Source organism: Tiliqua scincoides, chromosome 4 (genome assembly GCF_035046505.1).
Source record: "Tiliqua scincoides isolate rTilSci1 chromosome 4, rTilSci1.hap2, whole genome shotgun sequence".
In the NCBI taxonomy this organism is placed as follows: Eukaryota; Metazoa; Chordata; class Lepidosauria; order Squamata; family Scincidae; genus Tiliqua; species Tiliqua scincoides.
The window spans coordinates 219593362-219616125 of NC_089824.1; the positions used below are offsets into that span (position 1 = coordinate 219593362).

The 22764-nt window shown below is 44.1% G+C and overlaps 1 protein-coding gene across 1 annotated transcript in view; it reads right to left on the minus strand.

Annotated features, from left to right (window-relative positions):
- Positions 1-22764, minus strand: part of PRPF6 (pre-mRNA processing factor 6) — a 37275-nt gene that overhangs the window by 12473 nt on the left and 2038 nt on the right. The window contains exons 2-13 of the mRNA XM_066624358.1: positions 21529-21697; positions 20952-21070; positions 20666-20744; positions 19603-19779; positions 18975-19130; positions 17542-17636; positions 16173-16329; positions 10824-10986; positions 4416-4534; positions 3329-3547; positions 1666-1788; positions 1104-1225 (exon numbers count right to left, since the gene is read on the minus strand). Of these exons, the coding sequence (XP_066480455.1) occupies positions 1104-1225; positions 1666-1788; positions 3329-3547; positions 4416-4534; positions 10824-10986; positions 16173-16329; positions 17542-17636; positions 18975-19130; positions 19603-19779; positions 20666-20744; positions 20952-21070; positions 21529-21697 (1698 nt within the window). The remainder of the gene's footprint in view (positions 1-1103; positions 1226-1665; positions 1789-3328; positions 3548-4415; positions 4535-10823; positions 10987-16172; positions 16330-17541; positions 17637-18974; positions 19131-19602; positions 19780-20665; positions 20745-20951; positions 21071-21528; positions 21698-22764) is intronic.

Consider the following 22764-nt stretch of genomic DNA (forward strand, 5'->3'; position numbering starts at 1 on the left):
AAAGGCGCCCAGGCCAGATGCCATCACCACATCCTGTAGCAAGGAGTTCCACAGACCGACCACACGCTGAGTAAAGAAATATTTTATTTTGTCTGTCCTAACCCGCCCAACACTCAATTTTAGTGGATGTCCCCTGGTTCTGGTATTATGTGAGAGTGTAAAGAGCATCTCCCTATCCACTCTGTCCATCCCCTGCATAATTTTGTATGTCTCAATCATGTCCCCCCTCAGGCGTCTCTTTTCTAGGCTGAAGAGGCCCAAACGCCATAGCCTTTCCTCATAAGGAAGGTGCCCCAGCCCCGTAATCATCTTAGTCGCTCTCTTTTGCACCTTTTCCATTTCCACTATGTCTTTTTTGAGATGCGGCGACCAGAACTGGACACAATACTCCAGGTGTGGCCTTACCATCCATTTGTACAACGGCATTATAGTATTAGCCGTTTTGTTCTCAATACCTGTATACTAACAATGAAACCTACACACATATCCTGAAAGCAGCCTTACTGCCTTGGTGCTAGCTGAGGCCGCACAGTGTGTCTTGGTGGACAAACCACACAGCAGCTGATAGGAAGACACACAGCCTGCACAATCACACACAAATGGAGCAAACACACTCAGTTCTGCTGACACACCCCCTTTCTCCAACCGGTCTGTGAATAAGAGATGGTTTTTTTTCCTTCTGTCTAGGAATTGTAAGAAAACAGAGACTCCTTCCTTTCCCCAAAAATCTAGTCCTGATTTTTGCAACTCCCAGAGCAACTCTTTTTTTGCTACTCTCAGCAGCAGAGAGAGGGAGCTTTCACTTGCCATGCAGACACTCCCCCATTACTGCCAGGGAGGATACAACCAGGTTGGTTGAAGACAGGCCAATAGGAAGAAATAGTCCAAGACAGTGTTCTATTTAATGGTTCAACTCAAGAGACTTGGGACTATATCACAGAGCACAAGCAAGCACCCTGCATAAACCTCACTGCCAAAGCACACCTCATCCACTACAGGTTCTTCCCTCAAGCTACAACAGGTGGAACTATAAACACACCCCTTGGTAATAAAAAAATTGCTAGTTTCACACACAATCCGTAAAGTTGCACAGTGAATTCTACCTGGTTCCATGATTCTTTTCAAAGTAGGCTGCTCGCAACCAGACACTTTTCTTGCTGGGAAAAACTTGTAAGGCGTAAGCATAGATTGCCCGGGCACACTCCAGAGCATTGTGAGCAACACACTGTGAGGAAGCAAAAGGCAACATTAGGAGAGAATCTTTGACGCAAACCAAAAATGGGATGCTATTTATACAGTTAGCATCACAACTGCATGTACACACAAGAGCAGTTTCTGCAGGTTTGTTTGCTCCTGTGCTACGCTTAATTACAAAACCATGGCAATTTAGAAATGGGTTGATCTTTCCCACCTTATCGATGTATGTTTATTTTAATCCAAGGTTCTAATCCATATTAATAATTCAGAGAGTGATACCAGAGGCTGTGATACAGGTTAGCCCCAAGGCTTACTGCAGGCTCAGATGCAGACCACAAGGATTAAAGACACCAAAAACTGTGCCAGTCTTCAGTCCTGGAAGTCAATCTCTAACCTCCAAGAAGCCATATTTCCCCCATCAGTACCACGTATTAAGCCACCTTCACTTTGTGCTCAGTACCAACTTACACTATCAGCATCTTCCATCCAGGTGTGCTTCCGGTCCTCTTCCTCAATCCCAATTCCAATCACCGCTCTCATGATTGCCTGGCAGGTGGCCACACTCCCCGCTTTATCACACTCCTCTGCATCCTAGAGGCAATATAATCACAATAATTTGTGTTGAGCATGGGAACTACAGGACACTCAAGTAAGGATCGGGAAACTACTTCCACACATGGAATGGCTCCAGGAACCTGAAATCTCAGCTTTCACCAAGGGCAAGGGGGCCTTCATTCAGGGGTCGCTCATGTGGCTAAGGTCCCAGGCTCTATCCCATTTATTATTTTTCTTAAAATTCACATGCCATGTTATGGTCAAATACATGATTTAATATTTAAATTACTAAAAAGTTAAAACTCATTTGGCAAAAAAAGGGTCACCAATTTTCTAAAGAAAAATGATAGAACCATCTTTCCAGGGCAAGAAAGACTAGATGGGTGACAGAATGGGGAAAGATCTCTGAGCCTGAGACCTTGAGGAGCAGCTGCCCTTTGGAGTAGAGTGTACTGGATAAGATGGCCCTATTCCAACCCATCCACCACCACCCCGAAGTGCCTACTGCAAGAAAAAAGGAAAGAAAAATTAGGAGAGAACTGAGAAGAATCAGAAGATGAAAAACACAAATGGAAGGAGAAAGCGGGAAGGCTCCACACAACTGTTGTCCATCAGTAAATCAATGACACAGATATGCACATTTTAACTTAGTTTTATATTTTTCACCATGTGCAATGGTGAAAAGAACACAAGCACCATCCTATTATATCAGACCAAGGATTCATCTATTCCTGGATCTTGTTTCCATGCCCATCAGAAACTCAAAAGCAGTGTATGAAGGCAACCATTCTTCTGGACTGGGAAACCAGATGTGACATGACAAACACCAGTAAGAGGCATAGCGTGGATGAGAAAAGCATGCTTTGGAGTTCTGCCTGATGAGCCAAGCCTTCTACCACTCTTGCATGACAATTCTGGTCTCACTGCTGGGCAGCAGGGTCCAGGGGTTCCCAAAGTACCACCAGACACCATCTCAAGTACTACTGGTGGTACCTGTACCACTGGTTGAGAAACAATGGTCTAATCCCCTATGAAAGCAACCTAAACCAATGGACACCACCACATTCTGTGGCAATGCTATTTCACACACTAAATTATAGGCTGCACGAAACAGCCCAATCCAATGCATGTCTACTCTGAAGTAAGTTCCACTCAGTTCAGCAGAATCTACTTCCACATTAATGTGTCTAGGATTATATCCTTGGGCATTTTAAAAACATAAAATATATTATAAATTAGCTCTCCTTCCATAGCCAGCAGATTCTCCACATTCTTCCACTAGTACTCACTGTAAATCTCTGCTATCTTTTCTTTCCTGCCCGGTCCAATACTCATAAATTTCAGAAGAGTAGCCATTTTACCTGTAGCATTTATAAATACTAAACACATTTCCTGCTTCATTGAGGTGGACCATGTAACCCACAGGGACCCATCTGATATATCCTAAAGCAAACTTTTCTATATTTGTTTAAATTACTCTGGACTATATCATAACTTCCATCTTCAGCACAACATAACAATTAAGAACAAGGTCCTATTTAAGTAGGATTTCCATGCAGAAGATCTAAATAGGCACCTGGATCCACTGCTCCCGGTTTATTTCTACCCCATTGGCCCTTAATGAGGTGATTGCTCTGTCAATGATCTTCTCGACCATCTGAGTGTTCCCATTGGCTTCCTCCAGTTTGGCAGCTGTGATCCAGATGTGCCTGTCCGTCGGAATATTCTCACGGGCCTTGTTTAAGACTTTGCGGGCATTCTCATAGGTTTCCAGCCTTGCCAGGGCAAGCCACAGCTGCAGGATAAGAAGAGGTTCTCATTAAGGTAACATACTACCATACAAACGTATCCCAAGTCAGTTTCCCAAATTATCTTTTTCTTTTAAAGAAAAAATCAAGACAGATTACAACAGAACCCCAAAAGCTATAAACTATAAAATAATAATCAGATAAAAGTTCTACCAAGAAAAATAATCAATACACCAACTAATCAACCCCAATCCCCACCAAAATTCCATGTCATCTTGAACTTCTTTGGATCAAGGATGACATAAAAATGTCATATATTTTTATTGTAAAACTGCCTTAAGGCTCTTTCTCTCTCAGAAGACAGGATACAAACAAATCAAACATTCAAGTATCAGAACTTGAACAAAAAGACTTTTCTCACGTTCACTGCACTCCCTCACATAACTGAGGTTTGCTAAGCAATGTCAGAGCCTGGGCAGGGTTATTTGCAGCTAATCATGATGCTAATGCAGCTTTTAATGAAAGCCAGGGCTTCAGGGAAAGGGTGGGAGCAGCTTGCACCAGAAGGAAAAGGGAGCCACAAGGAGAAGGGGGTGGGAGGAAGGAAATACCTGTTCCTGCTCTCTCAACCATGGTTAACAGACCTCCAGAGTGATGTCTGCACCAGATTCATGAACATCTACAATTAAACTGTCTTAACAATCATGATTGATGGTTCCCCCTTTCCTTCTAGGCACAAAAGGATGTCAGTATTAGAGGGGAGTCAGGAAATGAGTTCTCTTCTTCTTGCCATGTCACAGACTGTCCTAGTACAGTATTTTGGCGATTTGGTGAAAACTATGCAGACAGCAGGATACACATAATCCTTCCCACATGAGAGCTGCAGCAGCGAACAGAAAGGTTCTGTCAACTTACTTCCACGCTAGTGGGGCAGCATTCCACAGCTCGGCTGAGCATTATCCTGGCATCTTCCGGCTCTTCCAGCTCCACAGCTGCCTTCCACAAGCGGACAGAGTTTGGAACGTGCTCTAGCGCTAGAAAAAAGGAAAACAAAAAGGGCCTTAGAAAAGGCCTTGACCTAGGATAGAATAATGTTATGGTCACTAAAGCAAACTAAAGGTTCTCTTTCTAGGACTACTATTACTTTATGCTTGATAAGAGACCCACGAGCTTCACCTGATGCAAGGGACAGATATGACCGGCAGCCAAACCTTTGTTTACAAAGAAGACAATGTCACAGTTTTAACCAAGATTAAAATCTTGGCTGCTGTGAGATTTTTGAAATGCTTGATGCTACTGTTTTGGTCATTTTATTTTGAAATGATTTTGGTATGCATTCATTCAATTTATCGCATTTTGTTGTATAACTTCTTGCAAGATACTTTGAATATATTGTAAAAAGATGTGATGTAAATCCAAACAACTGTTCCCTGACCATACCAGGCCTCTGTGAAATCCAAGTTGAGCTTTGTGCAAAAGAAGTCTTAATTCAATTACCCCAAAGAGACCTCCTCCATTACATCTTAAAATAAGACTTGTTTAATAAAAGACTTGTTTAAAAATTATTTATTTTTGTTTTGTTTACCATCCTGCCTAAGGAACAGTCCTGCAGAATTCAAAAGCTCACACCATCTTGGTCTGTCCTCTAAAGTCATTATTTTTCTTTTCCTGTTTGGGTTCTCCCACCCACTCACCGCCAACATGGCTAGCTATTTTACAATTTATAAAAACTTGCTGGGATTTAGTGGACACTTCCAAAATGTAAGCAAAAGATCACCTCCTCCCACTCTCCCCCTACAGATGGTTGTGAAAAAGATTTTTTGAAATGCTAAATGCCTGGTTTTAATAAAATAAGAGATGCTGAGTCCAATTATAGCTCTTCTTCAGTAACCCAATGCAGTTTCTCCATTTAACAGATCAGACTTTAAGCACTGTCTTGCCTGGTTATTTATCAGCTTATCAGATCAATCAAAACCTCCTGTCCAAATTCTAGCAAATAAGTCCTCTTTCACTGCACCTTGAAAGCAGTCATCGTTTTATAGACAAAGATATTTCTTACCAATACCCTTTAATTGCTGCAAAACTTCAGACTATTTGAACAACAATCAACGTATTTTTCAAGTTATATTTGCCATATACTTTTAAAACCTGGAATGAGGCCACTTGTTATACATCTGCCTCATATCACCTCTAACTCTTCAGCACTGTTTAAAACTGTATTGTAAAATGCATGACATGTTGGCATCACCCTGCAGGTTTTCCCCACTGCAACACTGGCACTTCAAGATCTGGAGTGTGGGACGGGAGGGAAGGACTTGGCACAAGATAATGTCAGGGGAGAGAGGATCAAGAAATGAAGAGTTGCTGTTTAAAACAGCTGCCACAACATGTTGCTACATAGCCTGAGGAATCACATCAAATGCGATGCCGCATGCAAGGCTTGGATGCATGGTTAATATCACCAATGGTGGTAGGCGGGGAAGAAATAAAGGTGCTAGTTGCTATTAAAAAAGAACTGTTACTTATGTTATATCCCATCCTTCCTCCAATGAGTTCTATGAATTAGTTAACCCACGTCTGCCCAGCCCACAGGTGTACACATTTGAGCCCTGTTACGTATATGCAACAATGGGCAGAAATGGCTTAAGCCAGCAGTTCTCAAACTCCCAGGGAGTTTGAGCCCTGCTGTAAGTCCTTGTGGCAGAGGGAGGAAAGCAGAGATGAAATCATCAGGATCGCGTTGCTTTGGATGGCGCAGAGGCTTGCTGAGACTTACCACAGCCTGCAGCAGCCTCCTGGGGGTGCAGGGAGCTCTGTGCCAGCCTCCCCAGGGCTGCCCAACATGCAGAGACATGACCCACTTCCGGTTTCATGGTCGCAAACCAGAAGTGGGTCGTGATTGTTATTTGTACATTCTCCGCACGTTGAGGAGCCCTACGGAGGCTGGCACAGGGCTTGCCGCACCCACGGAAGGCTGCTGCAGGCTGTGGTCTCAGTAAATCCCTGTGCCCCTCCAAAGCAACGAGATCCAGGTAATCGCGTCACTGCCTGCCCCCCTCCCCAGCAGAGGCACCCCCCTCTGGGGGCAGAGGCCAGAGCTCTCTGGCTGGGGCGCTGCCCAAGTTTGAGAACTACTGGCTTAACCTGAGCAATAGTGATTAGCCTACATCACACACAGTGAACTTAATGGTGCTGCATGGATTTGAATTCTTGATTCAAGCCGAACCATCTCCAAATCAGTTTCTAATGGGTTCATGCAAACAGTGGGGAAAAATAAGGAAAAAAAGTTTGGGAAAATCTCCAGCTTAAATTAGGGGCATTTTAACTCTTGTTACATCTCAAGCTGAGAGAGCAGGCCTCCTAGTTTGTCAAATCAGTGAGAGAGCCTGTCCCAGAAAATTTTATAAGCACCAGGGAGTATCACCTGTCCACTTTGGCCTACTGGTACAAAGACAGTTCTCTACCATTTCCCTCCTTTAGCCGTAGCTGAGAGAATGCAAACCAGCTGATTCCCCTCCTAATGCACCCCAGGTCACAAGGTGAAGGCCCACTGCAGACTCAAGTCCCAACATCTGTCAGCAAAGGTAGTTGGCTGCACCACACCAAGAGGCAGCCAAAACCGGGGGCTCGGTAAAGGTTCAAATGCTCTCTGAGGTCTTTGTGCCACATTCAGTTTGGTTGGGGTGACAACACTAGCCAGGTCAAAAGCATCGCAGGAGAACTACATGTTGATTTTGAGTCAAATGCCACAGCCTAGTAGCATAGCTATGGGGAGTGCAGTAAGTACTTCAGGCTCTGCAACGCACTGCGTAAGCAGCCCCTCCCACTCACCACTGGAGCCATTCTGGGCAGTGAGAGCAATGCTCCAATTGGCTCTGATGGCAAGTAGGAGGGACAGCTTACACAGCACGTTGTGGCATCTGCAATACTTACCTCACTGCTCCTCCGCAGCTATGCTACTGCCAAAGCCACCCTGTGCAAAATGAGACATGATCCAGTTGTGCACACCCTTGTTCTTTGCTGCCTGCCTTTAACCTCTCTCTTCCACAGGCCCTTCAGCCCACTGAGGAGAGAGGGGACAGGCACTGGAGGAGAAAACGGCACTCCATAAGACCAGGATCTGGACTCAGGTCACTAGTTCCTGAACACCTTAAAGTAAGCATAATCATATCAATACCAGCGATGCTTTTCAACTGGGAAACTTTCAATGTGCTTATATTGGTCTTTCACTGAAATGGCAGAAAAGAGGGAAAACGTTTTGCAAATAAGAGAAAAATGACAGATGGCCGTAAGAAAGCGACTCCTTAACGTCATGGCAAGCAAAACGCCTGCAATTACTTTCAGCACCACTCTTTAAGTGTCAAGTAGATGCTATGCCTTTAATTATAATCTGAACAGCCCACAAAAGATAATGATTTTGTTATCCTGCAGCTTCAAGGCAGTCAAGGACACTTCCTGAAAATTTACTGCGGCAACAGCCTGACTAGTTGGATGTTAACCATCCTCCATCACGTTTATAGCCACAGCAGGGAGTCCCTCTCAGTGCTTTCTAAATGCGTAATGACAGGCCCTGATGGTCGGTAGCGCTGCTCAGCAGGCACCAGGGTGTTCCTTCAATGAGAGCATTCAATTTCCACAAGTCTAGACAAATGCCTCATATGCTGTGGAACTTTCTTTTTGTCACATACAGCATCACGTCCAGCCAACACAAACACATAGTCACTGGTGCCTTTACAAACTAGCATTTACCATTCTAGTAAATACAGAGTTAAAGATATAATTCTCAGGATACAAAGGTGGTAATGACAGGTGCTAAGGAGGCAGGGTAGACCTCCGACAACCAGGATTCGGGAGTAGGCCTGCAGTCAATCACACCATTCCCAGAACCAAGGGACACCGTTTTGGTTGCCTGAAGTCAAGGAATCCATTGGCATCAACACCAACTGTACCTCAGGTTAAGCAAGTTCGGGGGGGAGGGGCCAGCCAGCAGCCGAACAGACGTGCCTCTCTCGGGCTCTTGAAAGGCACTCTGTTTTTTCCCCAAAAACTGCGGATCTGAGGAGATCCAAGGATTGTTTGTCAGGAGAAACAAACTCCTCCATGTGATGGCACGATTCCTGAGGAGATAAAAGCCCGGCAAGGGACTTTCCCAGGAGATTCCGCTGTCTTGGTGAAGAATTCATTTTGAAATCAAGCTGAAGGCCCCAGCAGGGAAAGACATTGAAAGACTTAAGTAAGTGTTATTCCATTTATGTATGCCTGGCGTGGACTGAATAATTTGTTTGCCTGATTTGTTTTCTTGCCGTGAGAAGAGGGGGGGAAGGTTCCCCCCCCAGCTGTTTATCAGTGTGAGAGAAATCGTAGAGGAGATTTACCAAATTTGCTATGGATATATGAAAATATAATTACAACTTTACAACTTTGAATTTCGGTGGATTACAAATTAACTGTTCTTGAAAAGTTTGTGTATTGGAGCATTCATTGCCTTGGTTTGTTACTATCGTTTGAGAGTGCCTGAAGGAGCGGCTGGATGCTTTGACATTCCTGCGGACGGAGGAATGGCGTTGCCAAGGCTATAAGTATAAACAAGATAAGAGAAATAAAAATAAAACAGTGTACCAGTGACATCTAGTGGATTTTAAAAGACATTGCAAGAACTGGATTTGTGTTTATAATTGAAGCAAGGAAGATAATACGCTGAGGACATCTAGTGGCCTTAAAGAACACTGAGAGCAGAAGGAAGGAAGAACGAAGATGGCAGGCAAAACAGTGAAAGTCCGAGGCTCGCCAGCGTCAGAGACGGGACTTGGAAAATTAGTGCAAGAGGAACTGAAAGGGAAAGACTGGAAACAGACTGTGCAAGACAACATACAAAAACTGTTGGCAATGGTACAGCAACTAACAAACCAATCTGTACAAACTCAAGTTAGTGTGGATGCTTTAACTAAACGATTAGATGATCTTACTGGACAACTGATGGAGGTGAAAATTACATCAGAAGAAAATAAACAAAAGATTGAGAGATTGGGACAAAAGGTACCTGAGGGTCTGTCTTTGCACATATAAGACAATTCAACCCCTTGTGTGTTCAGGCGGCAGCAGCAGTTTTGTTTGATAAGCCCCTTTGGAGATCAACAGTTCCCATCTGTCTGCCAGCATTTAAATGGCAGCTAAAAACCCATTTATTCTTCCTGGCTTATGAGGCTTTGTTTGCCTTGGTTTCTTGGTGCTACTTTGGGACTATTATTATGTGATTTCTGCAATTCTGTTAAGTCTAATTTCACTTTTTTTTTCTTAAGTGTTTTAAACTGCTTTGGGTGAAAAAAGATGAGGTAGAAGTATAAATAATAAAAGAAATTGGAACTATGAGTTTAACCTCATATTTAGGTGATGCAAAAAAAATCCCCATTTTGTCATTACGTTAAAGCAATTTGCCTGCATATTAACATACAATAACCAACAGTGAACCACTCTATGAAAATATTCCCATCAGTGTATATGAATAACTTTTTCCCATTGGTCATATCCAATTTTCTTTCCCAAGTGCATATAAAAATCCTGAGAATCTTATTAAATGTCCCCATCATCCTCCACAATCATTTCAAAATCAGTTAATTCCCTCTCTATTTCTTTCAATATTTCATCATAACATAGATTTGAAAATATTCAAACCAAGGTGGTCTAGCATTATTCATCTCTTCTTCCCATTTCCTCGCAGGTAATCATGACTCTCAAAAACAAAATTGTGACATCTAATGAAGCTGAAGGCAGGGGAGCCCAACATCAGGATTACCTGATCAAATATGCATTTAGCACAACACCGCTGGTGACACCACAACACATGCGGGCTTACTTCAAAACTGAAGACTAAGTTTGACTTCGCATGAACTCTCTTTTCATATTGTACCTCTTCACAACCAGAGGAGTCTACAAAATTTCCTCCCCACAGTTGTTACAGGAAGTGGTCCCCCTCCATCTGGCAAACGTGAAACTGAGCATGGCCCAGATGATCCCATGTCCCTTGCCTAGCTCCAAACCTGACTCTGGAGATGTGCATCAGAAGTCCAATATGACCCAAGGACTCAAACCCACTTGGAGGAGAGACAAGGGTGCTAGGGAGCATTGATCTGGGATGCCCATGTCAGTCAAATTTTTGCAAACGCCTACATGGTCTTTTGCATGGTCTACAACCACAGCAGCCTGTATTTAGCGCCTTTGACACAGGATCCAAGTGTTTAACAAGTGTAATTACAAGGGTCCGTATAGGTTGTATATTACTCATAACAATTTAAACCCGTTATACCATCATGGGAACGCTCTCACCTTTTCGAAGGACACGCTTCTTTGCTCGGATATCGGTCTCCAATTCTGCAGCTCGAATATAAATCCGGACTGATTGTGGGAGGTGGCGGACAGCCTGGGCTACCACAGCTTTGGCAGTATCCCCAGGCTGCAAGCGGGCAGCTTCCAACCAAACATCTTCACTCTGTGGAAGACGAGGAGAAACAGAAGTGAAAGGTGCAGTAGGAAGAACACAAAAAGTGACAGAAGAGCTGTCATGTCTGTTGGTCAAGGCAGGATTAAGGGACAGGATGGGACTTGATGAAGGAGCAACAAGGAAGGTTGAATCAGCAAAAAACATGCAATGAAGAAAAAGAAAGGTTTTTCAGGAGTAGAGTGTAGGGAGGAGGCTTTGACGAGGTGAGCCCAGGTAGTCACAAGCACATAGCCTAAGAGCAGCCCTGCTGGATCAGACCAGTCCAGCATCCCATTTCCCAAAGCCAGCTAAATCTATAACAGGGGTGCTCAATAGGTGGATCGCGATCTACCGGTAGATCGCGAGGCAAAATGAGTAGATCGCGGAGTGCCGACCCCCCCCCCTTTCAGGTGCCTCTGGGAGGAAACGCCGGGAGTAAGGCCCATTGTACTCAATGGGGCTTACTCCCAGGTAAGTGTGGCTAGGATTGCAGCCTCACAGCCTAATCCTAGGCATGTCTACTCAGGAGTAAGTCCTGTTATACTCAGTGGGGCTCAAGGTACACCAACATACATTGTACACATAAATGTTATATGTTATGATGGTGCGAACGTTGTAAAAAAACTCTGGTACATCTCCGGGCCTTGCTGGGTTTCAAAGTAGCTCTCGAGCCAAAAAAGTGTGAGCACCCCTGATCTATAAAAAACCGAAGAGCAGGGACTGGAGGCAGCCCTCTTCATATCTCAGCAACTGGCATGAAGGGGCATAGGGCCCCAAAACTGGAGATCCACTTAGCTATCGTGACTGATCCCCACCAACAGATCCATCCTCTGTGAATCTGTCTAATCTTCTTTAAAGACCTGTCTGGCAATGAATTCCACTGATTGAATTTTAACTTCACTGTGCGAAAAAGTACTTTTTGTTGTCTGTGCTGCTGATCAGTTTCACTGGGCAATTGCAAGATCTAGTATTATGGTAGAAGGAGAGGCAGTCTTCTTCACGCCACTCATCATTCTACGACCATCTACCATATGTGTGCATCCCCTACATTTACAGGACAACCCTAGACATGCTTAGTGAGTCAGCTTTTACCCTGTATCCCAAAACCTCAAATTCAAGAGGCCTGGCCTAGATGGTAGAGCCACCATTAAGCCCGAAGATAACATCTAAAGGTCATCAGTTCAAGATCACCAGTAGCTTCCATGAGCAGCGAGACCTTGAGAAGTAACTGACAGGTTGAGCTGAGCTGCTGTTGGATGAGAGACAAAGAAGTTGGTTCTGCTGTCCTTCTGTGAGATGGAAGGAGTTATCATTTCGCATGGGAGGCAATTGTGGCCAGAATGGTTACCAGACTGTGAAAAGATTCATCAGGAAAGTTGTTTGTTCTTGATAGAACTTTGTTATTGTAAAAAACAAAACCCTCGGGGAGGGGGCATTTAAAGAAAACCTGCCTTTGTGAACCACCTTGGATTAAGTTAAAGGAGCAATCTAATGACCAAGACAGGCAGTATAGAAATACCAGTTAAACTCTTCCACTTTTTTCATTGGAAAGTCATTCCAATTGTTAACAACAGTGCAGAAGGCATGAAGAGGGGACAGAAGAGGGCCAACAGCAGAGCTGAAGAGAGAGAGTGCAAGAAGGGAGAGGAGAGGAGCCTGGAAGCAGGAAGATGGAGAGTGTCTGTCCCGTTGCTTCTGGCATGCAACACCTGCCTCAGAGCAAGTAAGAGGACAGCAGCTCTTCATCCCAGCTGCTGCTCCTGGCTACAGAAGACCAGGAGCAACAACATCCCAGACACTCATCACATGGATGCAAGTCTTGGGGAACTAAGTAATCATGTAATCATGGGGGACTTCAATTATCCTTACATTGACTGGGTCAATTTGTGTTCTGGTCATGAAAAGGAGACTGGATTCCTTGACATGCTAAATGACTGTGCCTTAGGAGCAGCTAGTCATGGAGCCCAACAGAGGACAGATGACTCTGGATTTAATATAGTGCTCAGGTACTCAGGACCTAGTTAGAGATGTCAATGTTAGTGAGCCATTGGGGAACAGTGATCATGCTGTGATCCGTTTCGACATGCATGTTGGGAGAAGAATACCGGTCAAATCTCTCACAAAAACCCGATGTGCGGACTTCCCTCAAATGAGGAGGCTGGTTAGAAGGAGGTTGAAAAGGAAGGTAAAAAGAGTCCAATCTCTCCAGAGTGCATGGAGGCTGCTTAAAACAACAGTAACAGAGGCCCAGCGGAAGTGTATACCGCAAAGGAAGAAGGGCTCGATGAAGTCCAGGAGGGCACCCGCATGGCTAACAAGCCAAGTTAGAGAGGCCGTAAAGGGCAAGGAAGCTTCCTTCCATAAATGGAGGTCTTGCCCTAATGAGGAGAATAAAAAGGAACATAAACTGTGGCAAAAGAAATGTAAGAAGGTGATACGGGAGGCCAAGCGAGACTATGAGGAACGCATGGCCGGCAACATTAAGGGGAATAATAAAAGCTTCTTCAAATATGTTAGAAGCAGGAAACCCGCCAGAGAAGCGGTTGGCCCTCTGGATGGTGAGGGAGGGAAAGGGGAGATAAAAGGAGACTTAGAAATGGCAGAGAAATTAAATGAGTTCTTTGCATCTGTCTTCACGGCAGAAGACCTCGGGCAGATACCGCTGCACGAACGGCCCCTCCTGACCGAGGAGTTAAGTCAGATAGAGGTTAAAAGAGAAGATATTTCAGACCTCATTGATAAATTAAAGATCAATAAGTCACCGGGCCCTGATGGCATCCACCCAAGGGTTATTAAGGAATTGAAGAATGAAGTTGCTGATCTCTTGACTAAAATATGCAACTTGTCCCTCAAAACGGCATGGAGCCAGAAACTGGAGGATAGCAAATGTCACGCCGATCCTTAAAAAGGGAAGGGGGGGGAGACCCGGGAAACTATAGGCCAGTCAGCCTAATATCTATACCAAGTAAGATGCCTCATCAAAGATAGAATCTCAAACCACATAGACAAACAAGCCTTGCTGAGAGAGAATCAGTCTGGCTTCTGTAAGGGTAAGTCTTGCCTCACAAACCTTTTAGAATTCTTTGAAAAGGTCAACAGGCCTGTGGATGCAGGAGAACCTGTGGACACTATATATCTGGACTTTCAGAAGGCATTCGACATGGTCCCTCACCAAAGGCTACTGAAAAAACTCCACAGTCAGGGAATTAGAGGGTAGGTTCTCTCATGAATTGAGAACTGGTTGAAGACCAGGAAACAGAGTGGGTGTCAATGGGCAATTTTCACAATGGAGAGAGGTGAAAAGCGGTGTGCCCCAAGGATCTGTCCTGGGACCAGTGCTTTTCAACCTCTTCATAAATGACCTGGAGACAGGGGTGAGCAGTGAGGTGTCTACGTTTGCAGACGATACCAAACTTTTCTGAGTGGTGAAGACCAGAAGTGATTGTGAGGAGCTCCAGAAAGATCTCTCCAAACTGGCAGAACGGGCAGCAAAATGGCAGATGCGCTTCAATGTAAGTAAATGTAAAGTCATGCACATTGGGACAAAAAATCAAAACTTCACATATAGACTAATGGGTTTTGAGCTGTCTGTGACAGATCAGGAGAGAGATCATGGGGTGGTGGTGGACAGGTCAATGAAATTGTCAATCCAATGTGCGGCGGCAGTAAAGAAGGCCAGTTCTATGCTTGGGACCATTACAAAAGGTATTGAGAACAAAACAGCTAATATTATAATGCCATTGTACAAATCTGTGGTAAGGCCACACCTGGAGTATTGTGTCCAGTTCTGGTCGCCACATCTCCAAAAGGACATAGTGGAGATGGAAAAGGTGCAAAACAGAGGGACTAAGATTATTACACTCTCACACAACACCAGAACCAGGGGACATCCACTCAAATTGAGTGTTGGGAGGGTTAGGACAGACAAAAGAAAATATTTCTTTACTCAGCGTGTGGTCGGTCTGTGGAACTCCTTGCCACAGGATGTGGTGATGGCATCTGGCTAGATGCCTTTAAAAGGGGATTGGACAAGTTTCTGGAGGAAAAATCCATTATGGGTTACAAGCCATGATGCGTATGTGCAACCTCCTGATTTTAGAAATGGGCTATGACAGAATGCCAAATGCCAGGGAGGGCACCAGGATGCACGTCTCTTGTTCATTTGTGTGCATTTGGTGGGCCGCTGTGAGATACAGGAAGCTGGACTAGATGGGCCTATGGCCTGATCCAGTGGGGCTGTTCTTATGTTCTTAAGTAATAAGCACCCAGATTATGGAATTCTACCCATCTCAGGAGGCCCAATGAAAATCAGGGAGGGCCTTTGGGTGCCAGGCAAAGACCTTTCTATTCTTCCAGGTTCTTAATCTGTGACAGAAAGTATTTTAATTGCAACCAATTTAGCCTTTATTTTTTGTCTATTTTTATTACTATTATTGTTTTTAGGCATTGTCAGGCTTCAGGTGGGGGCGGAGCGGTTGTCATCCATGGAGCTTTGTTCCCTGCCTTCCAGGCCTTCCTGGCAAGGGAGAGGTGGCATAACAAAGGGTGGAGGGGAGTGCCTCAGGAGCCTCAGCTGGGGAACCAGAGGGTCCAGGGTCCAGGCAGCCTCTCCTCCTCCTGAGGTTTTTGCTGCCAGTCTGCAAACCCTCCACCGGCCTCTCCAGGTAAGTCGAGGTGGGAGGGAAGCGGCTGACCCCAACAGGCATTATTTACAGTGCAGTTACCAATGATATTTCTCTTGTATGAATAGCTGATATAAAATACACATATAAAATACAGAGAATGGAGAAGCACAGTAAAATATCTATTATCTAAATTCAGGAGGTCTGGTCTAGAGGGTAGAGCCTCCGTCTGCCTGAAGATAACATCCACAAGGTCGCCAGTTCGAGGCCACCGGCACCGTGCGACCTTGAAGCAGCTGACAAGCTGAAGCCGAGCTATTCCATCTGCTCTGAGCGTGGGAGGATGGAGGCCAGAATGTGAAGCCAGATCGGAATGAAACACCTGAATGTAGTGGTTCTTGAAAGAAAGAACCTTCTTTCAATTGTAAAAATCCCTATTTAATAAGGGATTTAAATAAGCCTGCCTATGTAAACCGCCTTGAATAAAGTCTTGAATAAAGACCAAGAAAGGCGGTATATAAATACCTGTTGTTGTTATTATTATTATTATTATTATTATTATTAAATTCTCACCTTGGGGCACATTTCTGTCCCTTTCATGATGAGGTTTCGAGCTACCTGCAGTTTGCCAGTCACTTCTTCTAAGCGTGCAGAAGCAATCCAAGCTGGTGGGTGGTGAGGATTAGTCTCTCGCACAGACTTCAGAAGCAAACGTGCTTTCTTGATATCACTGGCAAGGGATAAAATGAACAGGGGATAACTTCATACACTTTAAGACACCAGGTGTGTATACACAGAACGTGCTTGGTTAACAATGGGCAACAAAAACTTCATACAACAACAGTCCAAACAAAGCATAAGAAGTGGTTAAGTTCCAACAAATGTGGTTGTGGTGGAGGCAGTGACAGGAGTGGGGCAGAAAAGCAAGAACAAGGACAAATAAGACGACCCAGGAAAAGGGCAGCCTGCATTAAATGCCATAGGATGAGACAGTGGGAAAGATGCAGAAGAAAAATGGTCTGTAAGGGACAAAATGAAGGCTTAGTGGAGAAAAGAGGAGCATGTTTGTGGATGCAGAGAATTTGGCTGACCCACCAAATTGGAAAGCTGCTGTTTTAGAGCCTCTGGCCTCAACCCACTGCATCCCAGGAGAAGGCATCACTAACATATTTACGTTTGTACTAGGGGATAAACTTTTGAGAACTATGCCTCCAGAAAAATTCTGAGTGCCACCATAGATAGCTGGCACCAGCAGTACATTGCACACCTTTCTTATACCTTATCTATTTATTTAAATAATTTATACCCTGCCTTTTTCCCCGTAAGGGCAATCAAGGCAGCTTCCAAAGTTTAAAACATAGCAGTAATAAATATTATAAACACAATTAAAATGATAAAAGGTTTCAATTACACTGATTCACAAAGGCAAGTCCCCGACCTAAAAAAAAAGTCTCAACTCCTATTTCAAGTTTTGCTTTTTTTTTTTTGGGGGGGGGGGGTAATGAATGGGCCAAATTACAGTGACTTTGGCCCCTTAAATCCTAATTTCTGCCCCCCTTTTTAATATGATACCATGGCAATTCACTTGCAAAAACTCTAGTTTTGAAAAGGTCCATCTTTTAACTGTCCATCTGAGATGACACCTACCCTCTGGAAAACTAGATAGCCTGCTTTGGGCAAAGCTGGTGCTGGTCAAAACAGGAGCTATGAAAACACAGTTCCTTTGGAAAAACAGCTGGATGGATTGGGTGGATTCCTACTTTAAGAACGGAGAATGGATGGTGTTCCATTTCGTTCCTTCCATTTCTGGGATTTCTGCTGCACTCTATTTCAGAAGGAAGGCTGGCTCTTTGCCCCACATTCACACACACCAAGTAAGAAACTGCCTCTTCTGGTATAAGAATCTAACAGCTCATATCAGTGCAATCCCCCGCCACCTTACTTGATATCTCCACCATGCGTAGGAATCATTGAATTCAAGTCGGTAAGGTAGCCCTTGGGATCAACCACAGTTTGGCCACTCACAGAATCAGACACCTGGGGAGGTAACCCAACAATGGAAAAAATAATTCAGTTGCAATACTGCAGCTTCACAAACCTACACATCCAAGTTCCGAACAGGTCTAAGAACACAACCAGAACTGATTTGCTCTTGTGGAAGAAGCTCAGACTGTAAGATCAATATCTGAAATGAGACCCTGAACCAGATGGCCCAAGTATAGCCTTTGTGACAAAGAATTGTCAACTGCACTTTTTCCCAGAAAGATCCAACCCACAGGATCTGGTCACCTGTAGGTTTGGTTACTGTAAAGCTCTCTACATGGGACTGCCCATGAAATGTCAACTGATGCAAGATGCAGCAGCCAAGCTTTTAACCAAGGCTGCTAAGTAGGAGCGTATCACCTCAATCCCACAATTCTACATGAATTGCATTGCTTACCAATTTGTTTACAGGCCCAATTCAAAATACTGCTTATGACTTCTAAAGCCTTAAACATTTTGGGTCTTGGATAAAATAGACAATCTCCTTCCATATGTGCCTTCAGTCTTCATCTCAGGCTTTGCTCCGGGTGCCCTTCCCTTCAGAGGCATACTGGGCATTCACTATAAGTACGGCTTTATCCATGGTGGCACTGATACTGTGCAATGTCCTCCATACAGAAGCGCAGCTAACATCCTACTCTGCCTTCAGGAGATATGCAAAGACCTGGTTTTTTTGTTCAGCTTTTAGAGGAGGGTGATGTTTCTCTGTAGCTGCTGACATTTTCAGCTGTGGACTTTCATGCTGCCTTTTAATTAAGAACATAAGAACAGCCCCACTGGATCAGGCCATAGGCCCATCTAGTCCAGCTTCCTGTATCTCACAGCGGCCCACCAAATGCCCCAGGGAGCACACCAGATAACAAGAGACCTCATCCTGGTGCCCTCCCTTGAGTGCTGTTGTTAGTGCTGTTGTTGCTCTTGGTTGTGTTCTGTTTGATCATCTTTAAACCCATTTGTAAGGCATCGTGGATTATCCTCAAGGCAAAACAGCCAGTATAAAAAATGCTTTAAATAAACACAAATCATTACACCTTCTGAAGACCTGTATCAGGGCTTGAGGACAGGAATCCTGCCAATTATGAAACTTTGAGCCCAATCCTATGCATGCCTACTCAGAAATACATCCCAGTACAGTCAGTGGGGCTTACTCCCAGGTGTGGACAGGATTTCAGCCTTGGCGTCAAGTGCAGCAACAGAAAGAGCTTCATTCTTCAGTTGACCAATTTGGAAGTTACATGGCACTCTAGACCAAAAGGTATTTTACAGACCTAGTTAAGGGCAAAAGAGATAGCCTGCAATTTCTAGTGCTTCTTTTTAATCTATGCTTCTTACCTGGCTAAGTCGCATGTCCATCAAGGTGTTCCTAGCTTGTCCAATCTTCCTCATATCCAGTTCACCTGTCCCAGGTGTCATCAGTCCAGGTGTCATCCCTCCAGGATAAGGAGAGTTCAAGCCCCCAGGGTAGGGAGTATTCAGCCCCCCAAATTGCTGCAGGAAAGACAACAAACCAAATAATTTAAATGTCCAACTCTCAGACACCTTTTGAGTAATTTCAAACAAAAATTTCTGTCACTATGAAGGGTGAGGTCTGTGTGAAAAAGGTTGCATGGCACCAACTGCAAGATCCTTATCACCAGAGTCACCACTGGCGACCTCGCATTTGTCTAAGTGAGTAGCTAAGGTGCAGCATTTTTAATTTTTCATTGCAAGGGAAGACAGTGTCTGACAGGTGGCCATTCTCTCTTCACAGACTGCCCATGTGACAATGGCCTAATCACTATCTAGGGTGCTTGTGATTTCTAAATTCAGTATAGTATATACCCAACAGTACAACAGTGCCTTGGAGCAGCCAGTTCCCACATGCTCACTGGCACAGTTACCCCAAGAGAGAATTCTGGATCCACTCCTGTAGGTGGAGCTGCTCTCACCAAAAGCTCTGCTGTGACTTGTTTCTTCTCACCGTTTGTCGGGGATCCACAGATGTGTGATTCTCCCCTGACTGCAAGTGCTTCGCAAAGAAACTGTCAGGAACAGGAGTGAGCTTCTCATAACGGGGATTCCTCTGCCGTTTGTTCCTTGCATCACCAACTTCAGGAATGCTCAGCCACTCCTCCTCGGTGACTTCGGCCAGTTTTCTCTACAAAGAACAGACATTAAATACTAGACTGAAATCTCCATGTCCCACATTTTGAAATGGAACTCCATCAGGACCCACCTAGATTTCCGAGTCTTGAAAAAATTATCATTTATTCATTTACAATTAATATTTTGTTTGTTTGCAAAAAAAAAAAAAAAAAAAAAACCTGCTTCTCCCCTCCAGCACAAGGCAGAGGGCAATGGCACGGCTCTCCACTTATGTTGTCTTGGGTGCTGTCTGGCTCATCAGCAGGCCAGGACAAGACCAAATACTCTGCCCTCGGAAGATGGCAAGCTAAGGGGATGGATTTCATATGGGCCATGACTGGTTCCTCTCTTACGTCCGCTGTCCTACTGCTATACTTTCCTCCCCGTAATAAGAAGCATAGGGCAATGACAAGTCTCTCTGTTGATTTTCAGCAGCTGTGGAGATCAGGCCCTTTCTAGTTCAAGTCTTTTATACTCTTAAACATGTTTATAATATTTCTATCCTGACTTTCTCCTCCGGAGGCAACCCAAAGTGACCACATACGTATTTTTATTACACTTTAATGTAGCATTGTCAACACACAAACGCTTTACAATCTCTCACATTCATACAAAACCTAATTAATGCCTGGCTTGGCAAACAGGCAACTGATGCTCCCAGTGATTTTCCTAAGGCCCCCTAGAGAGCCCATGTTTAATGCAATATTTGAACTCAGTTTAAACAAGTTGGTCCAAGACCATGCACTAGACTGCATTATGTACTAACAGATGGCCAAAGTATCCTATGCAGTTAAATAACAGATAAATACCAAACATATTCTTTCCAATATCTCACTGAATGACCCCAACCACATCTTGGCTTTCATCTTTTGAGCATAAACATACTGTTCTTTCCTTACTTTCAGATCAGAAAACTGCTGCTGAATTTTCGGTCGCTCCATTCGATACTTTTCAATCTCCTCTTTTTCCCGTTGTTCTCTAGAAAATAAAAGGTATGAGCATTAACAATGTAAGCATCCATTCCTACTTCTAATGGGCAAAATAATAAGCAATTGAAATATTACAGGCACCCACAATCAGATCAAGTAAGTAAACCACAGAAAACAAAGATTCCCACATGTAGGTATCAGATACAAGCAGTGTTTAAGGCACTTCTTCATGATGGAGAAGAAAATCACCTCCTACCTCCTCTCTTTCCTCCGTTCATCCATCCTCTTATCAAGAGCAGCATAGATAGCATCTGCTTCCTCATCATCTTTTTCATATGGTCCACTAGAGAACAGACTTCCAGCATATCCATTGAACTGAGAATGACAAAATGACAGTTAAATTAATTTTAAGAAGCCTGAATTCTACTTACCACACCCTCCCTTCAATCAAGCGAAGTCCAATGTAGAGGTCTTTGAAAATGATACTATTTACCTTACTTGGAAGTAAGCCCATTTTGTTGAGTAAGACTTGTGATGTAAACCTATCTTTCTCATTAGAAACAAACATCTCTACCAATAAGACATACAACAGCAAGTTTTGCTAAGGAAGGGGCCATAGCTCAGTGGCAAAACACATGCTTTGCACGCCCCATGTTGCAGGTTCAGCCTCTTGGCAATTCATTAAAAGGTAGCATGGCTGGGAATGACCCTTGCCTGAGATGTAGAAGAGCCACTGCCAGTTAGAGGTGAACATCCAGTGGTCCACCACAGTACAAGACAGGTGAATAGTGTTAATCCTCCACATTGAACAAGGCCACCCACAGAGGCATCACCTCATCATAATTGGTGTCATTCAGATCTTCATCATCATCATCTGCTGCCTGGTTTTTCTTCATTTGATCTCCAACAGTTCTCTTCCCTGGTGGGGCATGACGATCATCCACAGGATCATTTGCATCTCGAGCAGGACCAATATCTGAGCGGGTGGTAAAACCTGTTGCACTAAACAGAAAAAGTGCCAGTTCAGTATAGAAAAACTGTGACATAGCAATTTTCAACTGATGTGCTGAGAAAGGTGTGCAGGCATGCCACAGGAGTTTAGCGCACAGCAGCTGAAAATCACAAAAAAACCTCTGGTTCAGTGACTTTTTCTACGGTAACTGTGTGAAGTACCTAATTGACTGAAGTACTGGGGTGGTGGTGGACAGGTTTGGGGTGGTGGTGGACAGGTCAATGAAAGTGTCGACTCAATGTGCGGCGGCAATAAAGAAGGCCAATTCTATGCTTGGGATCATTAGAAAAGGTATTGAGAACAAAGCAGCTAATATTATAATGCCGTTGTACAAATCTATGGTAAGGCCACACCTGGAGTATTGTGTCCAGTTCTTGTCGCAGCATCTCAAAAAAGACATAGTGGAAATGGAAAAGGTGCAAAAGAGAGGGACTAAGATGATTACTGGGCTGGGGCACCTTCCTTATGAGGAAAGGCTACGGCATTTGGGCCTCTTCAGCCTAGAAAAGAGGCGCCTGAGGGGGGACATGATTGAGACATACAAAATTATGCAGGGGATGGACAGAGTGGATAAGGAGATGCTCTTTACACTCTCACATAACACCAGAACCAGGGGACATCCACTCAAATTGAGTGTTGGGAGAGTTAGGACAGACAAAAGAAAATATTTCTTTACTCAGCGTGTGGTTGGTCTGTGGAACTCCTTGCCACAGGATGTGGTGACAGCGTCTGGCCTGGACGCCTTTAAAAGGGGATTGGACAAGTTTCTGGAGGAAATATCAATTACGGGTTACAAGCCATGATGTGCATGTGCAACCTCCTGATTTTAGAAATGGCTTGAACAGCTTTAAAAAGGTATCAAACAAATTAATGAAGGATAGGTGTATCCCCCCAGCTGCAGACAAGTATGCCTTTCTGTAGGATTCCCAGTGGCCGCTATTGGAAACGGGACGCTGGATTAGATGACCCTCTGGTCTGACCCAAGAGTTTTCTTCTCAGGTTCTTATGACCAGAATTTCTTCTCCCTGGCCATTTAAGTTTCTTTATTACAGTACAT